The following is an 8,600-nucleotide window of genomic DNA, read 5'->3' on the forward strand; positions in this document are numbered from 1 at the left end:
CAGCCTCCAAAAGAGGCTGGATCTCAGTGCATCTCAAGGAACACAGTCAGTGTGTATGGGGGTGGTAAGACTGCACTCCTCTGAGCTCTCACAGAATCCATTAGTAATCACACAGCCACAGAAGTCACCCCGCTGCCTTCCACTTTTCTCACTAGGCATTACCTCCACCTCATGTTTTCATCAAAATCTAGCTAGGAGAGTCACAAGCTGAAAAATTTCCCATTAATACCTGGTTTAGCATCTGTCACACCTTCCAAGAGGATCAGCTGCGGTGGTCGTTTACAGGCAATGTCACAAAAATGAAACTGGAGCAGGAAGTCACGGCTGTATTTACGTCTGCCTGCAGAGAAAAATACAAGTTAAAAGAAGAAAATAACTACAGCAAAGTCACATCTACAGGGAGCATCTGCACCTCCACCTAAAGGTCTTCAGACCTTTAGACCTATTTAGTTTGAGAGAGGTTTTTCTGCCTAAGCACTCTGATACCATGGGAAGAGGAATCACTTAATAACCTAAACGTAGAACAGAACAGATGTGTAAATGCAGAACAGAGCACAGTTATTGCTATCCCTTTAGCTAATGCAACAGTCATGGTCAGCACCTTGATGAAACAAATGAAGAATGTCACCTCTGAGACATCACAAGTTCAAGGAACTTTTAAGCAGTGTGCAACTTAAGGAAATGTCTGACAAAAAAGAAAAAACAGTTCTGGAGATCAGGTTGAATACAAGTTCTACATTCAAGATTCCAACAAAAGCTATTTAGTGTGGGATCCTTTTTTTTAATCCTCTCTAAGGACAGCAGAGAATAGTCATGATCACAATTGGGCTCTGAGGACTTTCCTAATAGTGGTGTGCAAACACTGCCCAAAACCACTCCCACAAACACCTGCAGCTGAAAGCTGTGGCTGCTGAACATGGTTCACAACTGCACAAAAGCGTAAGTCTGTGAATATGAAAAAGAGATACATAGAGCAATGGTAAGGGAACATTCAGCTCCTGACTAGAGAAAGGAAACGGCAGAAATTGGGGCTACAGCAATAGACTCCAGAAAAATTAAATTCAATTCATATACCAAGGAAATGGACAGAAGAGAATCTTTGCTGGGTGCCTCATGCAACACATGCCCAAGCTACTCAGAGATAGGAAGGCCCACAAACTGTCCATCCTCAGCAAACTCATGTTCTCAGCGCACACTGGAGCTCACCTAGCTTCTTTGGCTGGCACAGGGTGACATATTGGCAGTTGTCCGTTACACCCAGTGAGCTTGGCCACAGCGGGGCCAGCAGTTTCCGTGAATACAACTGTTGGGAAAAATCCTCCTGACCAGACACCTGCAAGGAGGCCAGAAACAGGAGAGAAAATATCAGCAACACAGAGCAGAACTTTTGCAAGCTGTAGATAACGTACGTATATACACTGGCCAAGAGCAAGACAAGAAAAGGCCCTCCTAGAAAGGCGTGAACTAAGCTATTCAGAATATGGTGCAGAGGTAATAAACCTTCAGCGGTGGGAGAGGGATACAATTAGCTACAAGTCACTTGACAAGACACTTGACAGACATCTGAACTGATGTTTAGCTTGAAAGCCACTGATGTATTTGATCATGGATACACAGTAACAGGTAACCACAAGAGACTCTAGCACAGGTGCTCATCTGAAACCATTCTCAGATCAAGCACCCACATAAAATTTCAGCAAGTCTTGGTGGAGTTGTACTCCCTCCAGTCACCCAAGCACAAAAATCCCATCGCAAGGAAAAACCAGGACCTGAAATTAAGTGGTCTATTATCACTGGTCTGCCTCAAGGGAAAACAAAAGAGCAGTGGTGGAAACAACATGCACGTGTTTGTCCGCTTCTTTCCCCAGCAGCGCTGGAGGCATTGAGGAAGACTCCTGAATAACTGAATTCAATATTCAGGCTATTTCCTCATGACAGAAAGAATGCAGCCATGAATTTCTCTAGCAGCATGCAATAAAGAGCTATCCAGTCCCAGCCCTACCTTCCAGGCTGGCATCCCATGGTAGGACAGTTCACCGTTCCGGATGAATTTGTAGAGTGGAGAATCAGGTACAGAGTTCAGGTCTCCACACAAGATGACAGGACAGTAGCTGCCTTTAGCAGTTTTTGCAATTTTGTCAATCTCTGCTAGGAGCAAGGCCATCTGGGCCAGTTTGACATCTCCCCGACGAGGATTGAACAACACATGAGTGTTGGCCACGCACAAAGGACTGATCGACTTCAGATCTAGGCCCTCCGGGAGCAGAGGCTGCAGCAGCAGCACCAGGCCCACATTATCCCGATTGAGGACATCCAGGCCAGGCCGGAAGTATTCTACAGGGCTGAGGCTGAGCAGCTGGAACCTGCTGTGCTTATAGCACACTGCACAGCCATCTGTCTTCGTCCCAGTCCTCCGTTTATAGAAGCATGCAAAGCCTGAAAAGAAGCCATCACATATTAAAAGGTTTATCCAGTCACTACCTCAGGCTCCCCCTGTCAACTGGGGAGTTCAGCAAGTCTGTGTTGCAGAAGAAATTCCTACTACATTTGAGTATGGCATTATACCCAATTCTGTTCCAATAATCACAGTTTATCAATTATTTTCTCTCTGCTTGTCCTTTTAGGACCCTCTCGGTTTTGTTACACTGATCTGTCAACTATGAGAAAGATCAATTACAAAAGACAGAGTAAAGGTCTAGGCAGACGGTTCAGAAGTAGGGCCGGCAGCCACATAACAAAAAGGAAGAGCTCCTTCAAGACTGAGTGCTTTGAAGATGTTAAGCAGGAAGCACTACTTGGCCAGTCCCGTGATCTGAAAGTACAGACACACAAAAGCAGGACATACCCATCTCTTTGAATGTCGGTTCCAGCTGCTCCCAGTAATGGTTCTCTTGCACCTCCTGGAGACACAGAACCTAGAAGGAAGGTAGAGACCTCACTCACTCCACCAGTATTTGGTAGTTACCTTGTTTTGGGGAAGGAAGAAAGTGGAAAAGTGCACTCACATACAAACCCTGGAACCAGAAAGGTCATCGCTGAAGTTCTGTCCTGTACTTTCCAGATAGAGAGTAATAACTTTCTGGGTCACTCTAGCTTATCACTCAGTTTTCCAGTGATGAGGCAGAAGATCCTTCATCACACAAAGTGGACTCAAGGAACAGAGAAAGTCATGAAGTCCTCTTCTATGCAGGTTTCTCCACCTGTGCTGCCTTATAAACCGGGTCCTTTCCTCCCCAAACACACATTATCTCTTCACCCTCTACTTCTGTTTAAAGATGCCAAGCCCTGCTATCAAAGTATGACTGGTTTCTACAGTAACACAGTGAAAGCAAGATAGACACCAAAAAGACATATGCACAAGGCCTCAGACACTCAGAGGAATTAGTGTTCAGTTACCAAGCAGGTACTCTTTTCCTAGATCTTCCCTCCTGTTTTTAATTTTTTTTTTTTTTTTAATGCTGTTAGATCAAACAAGGAATTAAAATTCTGATGACACTGGCGTGGGAAGGGATCAGTCATACTCACATCAGGATCCCAGTGCTGGATCTCCTGCAAAAGGTTTGGAAGGCGGTAGTTCCAGTTCAGGATGTCTGGATGACAGTGTAGATAGAGATCAAGGCCCTGCTCCACCAGGTCCTGGGCAAGGATGTTGTAAGACATGACTCGAAATTCAAAAAGAGGAGTGTTTTTCGAGACCTGCTCTAGCACACAGGGCTGGACAGAGAGATCCTCCCAGTCTCTCCATAAAATCTCTATATGCAAGAGACAAAAAGCCAAGTTACAGCCATGCTGGGTACCCTGCTGACACTTTTGCCCCCATGGGACCCAGAAAATAGCCATTGTCATTCACTAAGCCAGGGTGTTCTAGCCTTTGAGCAAATCCTCACCCACTCTGATTTTCTGGTGCTCTTTTTGGATGCCTTTGGATAGTTGCCAATGGGGATGGCATAACAGAAGACCAGTCAAGCATACTGAAACACTCAACTGGCTTTTGGGTGCTTTTTATATTTTAAAGCCAGCAGTTGGAAACAGTTCTTGGGAAATAAACATACACTGACGTTCAGACCAGATGGTCTGATAGCACAGAGACTACTAGTTGCGACCAGCCCTCCCTCAGCAAAAACTCACTTCATGGTTTTCACTAGCAGATCCTGTCAATTCTGCATGGACAGACACAATCAACGTCTTACTGACAGCGAGCCCAGGCACAATAACCTGACCACGTTCACTGCAAATGCAAATCCCAAACCGAACATCAGATTCAGAGCTGTTACTACTGACCATGGTAGGGTACCTCTGTCGGAAGAGGACAAAATTGTACCGCATCCTGAATGGGCCAGGCTGGGGGCTCCGTTGGCAGTGTCTCTGCGTCACGTGCTAAACTCCAGGCCAGCACAGCTGGGTCTTCATTCTGCACTTCTACATCAACAGTGGCACAGCCAGCTCTCTGGAGATCCGTCTGGGGCACCAGAGCTGCCCAAGGGGCACTGCCTGTTACAGCCACTGTTTCCTCTGCTGTTAATTTTGACAGTTCAGTCACTACATGATCTTGTGGTTCTGAAGAAGCCAAGGCATGTAGCTCTGCAAGCTGCTGACCAGCACACTGGGTGACTTCTGGAGCCGAATTCAGGTCATTAAGGCTAGTCATCAATAGCTCTGAACCTTCAAACCAGTCACTAGTGAGCGTAACTGATACTTTCCCCACTGCTGGAGCACTCTCACCGGCTGGCAAATTCCCTGCTCCTTCCTCCAGCCACTGCTGGAGAAGGGCTTCTTGCTCTTCTGGGACCGACCTTCCTCTAGTCGCAGCAAAGACTCCTTCTATCTGGGTGGACGTGCTCTTCGCCAGAAGCACATTCTTTCGACAGGTAAAGAAAGCATCTGCCATTTAAAACCAAACAAAACCACCATGAGACAGATGGAAATCCTTTCTCACTTTTTCCTAGGCATTTGCTGTAACTGTGCAATACAACCAACCAGTACCGCAACCCAAATGACTTCTCTGAAGAAAAACAGTTACAGTCTGAATAACTTACTCTGCCTCCTCCTGAATGCTAGGCCACAGCCCAATTCCAGTTACATTAGTCCAAGTCTCTGAAACTGTACAGGACAGCAATGGCTTTACCAACTCTAAGGAATGCAGTTCTAACTTATGCAGCACCATAGACAGTCAGCCAAGCTAACAGGTCTTATGGAAACTACCTCTCAGCAACACATATCAAGGCACAGTCTGTAGAACTTAGTTGATATGGGGTCCACAGGCTAAGAAGACAAGCTCCTGTAGATTACCACTTGGAGCAAGTTTCTTTCCAGAGATTGAGTAAGAAAGTAGTGCTCAGCTAAGAGGACCAAACATATCACAAAAATATGTTGTGGAAGAAGAACTGTTCTGTTATAAAGAGATGAAACATAAAGACACAGAGGGACTGACATGTGCAGTTAAAAGCCTTATTAGAGAGAATATATGCAAAGAAGAAATCCTGGTAAGAATTACAGATCACAGACTGACATCTGTGGTAAAAAATTTAAAAAAACTCTGCTGTTAATGGAATACTTGAATATACTAATATTGGTGGGGTAAAGTAGAAAAAGACAGGGACCCTTTTCACTTCTGTCTATATAAGAGGTGACAGCATTTACGTTTTGCTATGAATTCTGCACAGACACTGGTCCCTACTGTCGATTAGCAATTTCTGGCGTCTACAAATCACTTTTTCTCTACTGTATCCCTGTGAGAGTCAGCCAGAGCAGTAACATAGAGGAGTCAGCAATATCTGTGTATGCTTTTACTGGATCTTTTGTGTCTAAGCTTTCTGTATGTATCAGAAATGGAGCTTTAAGAACCATTCTCCTCTCTGTGGTTTTGTAACTAAGTTCATGAACATCAGAAACACCAATGTACCAAGTTAGTATTTTCACACACCACTAGCCAGGCACAGCTGTTACAAGAGCTTGTTAACTACAGGATAGATTCTGAATTTGAGAGGAGTCAGCTAGCTGCTCAGTATGACCAAAGCATCTCAGTGGCTGCTACAGGCCTGGGACAGGCTCAGGCAGGATGGTGGCTTTACATCAGTGCAGTCACCAGTGACTCTGAAGCAGCAGCAGGATCTAGGAAACTAATGAAATAGTGATGCACACAAAGCCAGAGCCCATCCGTGAGCCACCCGCAGGTCCTTGGGGAGTCACAGACCTCAGAGCAGCCCATCTCCAGAGATCTCCCTAAATCCGCAGCGCAGCTCCGGGCCAGGAGGCCCAGGCCTCCACGCAGACCGCGATCTGCCGCTGCCCCACAACAGCCGGCAACTGTTCCCTCCAAAAACCCAGCCCCCGCGCTGCCCCGGGGGGCGAGCACCCCCGGCCCCGCACAGGTGCCCGCACCCCTTCGGGCAGCAGCCCCAGGCCAACCCCCCCCCGCCGGCCCCCAGCCGCCGAGGCCCCTCCGGCCGCAGCCCCCCAAGGCTGCACCCGCACCCCGCACCCCGCACCCCGCCGCGGCTCCCCCGGCCCCGCCGCCACCGCCCGCCCGGGGCCGGGTTACCTCGGAGGGCCCGGAGGAGCCGCGCCGCCGGCAGCAGCACGTAGCAGAGCACGGTGCCGATCATACCGCCCGGCGCGGCCCGCTCTCCGCCGCCCCGGCCCGGCCCCAGCCAGGCGCCGCGCCGGCCCCGCCTCAGCAACGACCTTAGGGCGCGGCCTCGGCCTGTGCCCCGGCGCCGCGCAGGCACTCACCGCGCCGGGCAGCGGCTGAGGCCGGCCCGGGCCCGGCCCTGCTGCTGCTGCGGGGCTGCGGGGCTGCCCGCCCTCGGGAGGCCGCGGCCGGAGGGTGGGACGGCCCCGGCGGGGCGGCCCCGGCCGGGGTGGGGCCGGAGCGCAGCCGGGGCCCGGGCCCGGGCCCAGGCCCGGCCGGTACCGGCAGCGGGGCCCGGCCGCGCTGCCGTGCCCGGGGTCAGGAGCTGTGACCCTCACCTGGGTGACGGCAGCTTTCCGGCCCCGCCACCCTGAAATTTGTGTTTTCAAACAAAAGTTTTCACACACGTCCCCGCGTTGTCCAGAAAATCAAAAAGAAAGAAAAATTTCCAAGATTTTTTTTTTTTTTTCCCCCTGGAAAGGCACTGAGTAAATAAAGCCCCATTTGCTCCAGGTGAGTTAATAATTACACCAGCGTTGCAAATACAGTTGATGGTAGTCAAGGTTTTGCAGCGTACGACCTCTACGTGGTCAAATGCCGCTGGGGGTGGGTGAAATACCAGTGACTCTCCTCGGGCACGCTGCTCATCGCAGCTCTGCAAAATCCCTCCCTCTCACCTGGCTGTGAGCACGCTGTGGCCTTTGCAAGTTGAGACCCATCACGTGTTGAAACCTGACAGTTTACTGTGAAAAGAGAAGTCCTGGTTGAAGTCCACATTTTTAATGTTCTGCTTTGTTCCACATTTGAATGTATGCAACATCTAAAGGCAAACAGATCGAACTGAGCACTGCTATGGCTTTTTACACCAAATACACACTTCTAATGTGCAATCTTGGTATCCTTCCAAACTCTCCTTAAGATGGGCACTTGCAATGGGCTCAAGATTCTTGTCATCCCTGCCTTTTGCACTGATGAGTGCTGCCAAACTGCTCCTTTGATGGTGACTAGCTGCTGTCTCATGAATTATACTTAAATGAAACTTTTTGAGGGACAACCTATTTGTGTATGGTGATTAGCACAATGGGTGTCCGCATCTAGGATCTAAGCTGATGGTATAATGTATATAAATAATAATTCCACTGGTGTAATTTTCAAATCCCCAGTTATAAAACACCACGGACCATAGACACAGTGACTTGTCTCAAATCCCACAGATGTCCCTGGCAAAGCACAGAACTGGGCTGTGGTCTCCCATCTCCTGCTGCCATAAGCAAACCTCTGGAGACCACCATTGGTTTCTAGTCAGAAAATGGAGGGTGTTCTCCAGAGGAAGGATCTGCAACATTAAGGGCTGATGACTCGGGCATTTTAAAAAAGGCTGTTCTTTAAAAGGAAAGATCTAAGAAAGTCTCTTTAGACCCAACCCACATCAGGATAATCAGAGCAAAATCAGAGAAGAATGTTAGCCAGTGCCACAAACAAGCAAGTATCTGGACAGCCACAGTTGTTTGGCCTACACTAGAAAAAATATTTACAAACTTTGGCAGTAAAATCAAAGCTGACAATGGTCATCTGCTTCAGGGTCAAACCTTCCACTGGCTTTTGTGGCATTTTGTTCTATATCCAAATATAAACCTACCATGGTCTCTAATGACGGGACTACTTGAGAGGTTTATGTAGAACATAGGGGAATAAAACCACTAAAAATACCCTATCCTTGGGGAAATGGACTCTTTCTTCCTCTCCGTATAGCCCATATTACACTGTGTAGGCTACATAAACTTCAAAATCTGTATGAGAGATTATGTCCACTGAGCATTGCTCATAATGGAAAGATTTCTAAGTGTATTTATTAGTTCTGCTCAACCTTTATCATAAAGCCTCTTCTGTTACACTTTTGGCTTTAGCCCCTTGGGAAAGGTCATGAAGTCCTTGGTATAAATGATGTAAAATAATAAGCACTGAACCA

The 8,600-nt window shown here is 48.0% G+C and overlaps 1 protein-coding gene across 5 annotated transcripts in view; it reads right to left on the minus strand.

Moving 5' to 3' along the window:
* Positions 1-6,790, minus strand: part of ANGEL1 (angel homolog 1) — a 91,091-nt gene extending 84,301 nt beyond the window's left edge. For 2 of the 5 annotated variants that reach the window (XM_033008724.2, XM_042791128.1), the window contains exons 1-7: positions 6,542-6,725; positions 4,282-4,881; positions 3,526-3,752; positions 2,846-2,915; positions 2,003-2,436; positions 1,207-1,333; positions 230-340 (exon numbers count right to left, since the gene is read on the minus strand). In XM_033008724.2, the coding sequence (XP_032864615.2) occupies positions 230-340; positions 1,207-1,333; positions 2,003-2,436; positions 2,846-2,915; positions 3,526-3,752; positions 4,282-4,881; positions 6,542-6,605 (1,633 nt within the window). In that variant the 5' untranslated portion in view covers positions 6,606-6,725. The other 3 variants (XM_042791130.1, XM_042791126.1, XM_042791127.1) reach the window with 3 other exon arrangements.
* Between the last annotated feature and the right edge of the window lie 1,810 nt (positions 6,791-8,600).

This window comes from Tyto alba, unplaced genomic scaffold, assembly GCF_018691265.1.
Source record: "Tyto alba isolate M040663 unplaced genomic scaffold, T.alba_DEE_v4.0 Super-Scaffold_18, whole genome shotgun sequence".
Taxonomy (NCBI): domain Eukaryota; kingdom Metazoa; phylum Chordata; class Aves; order Strigiformes; family Tytonidae; genus Tyto; species Tyto alba.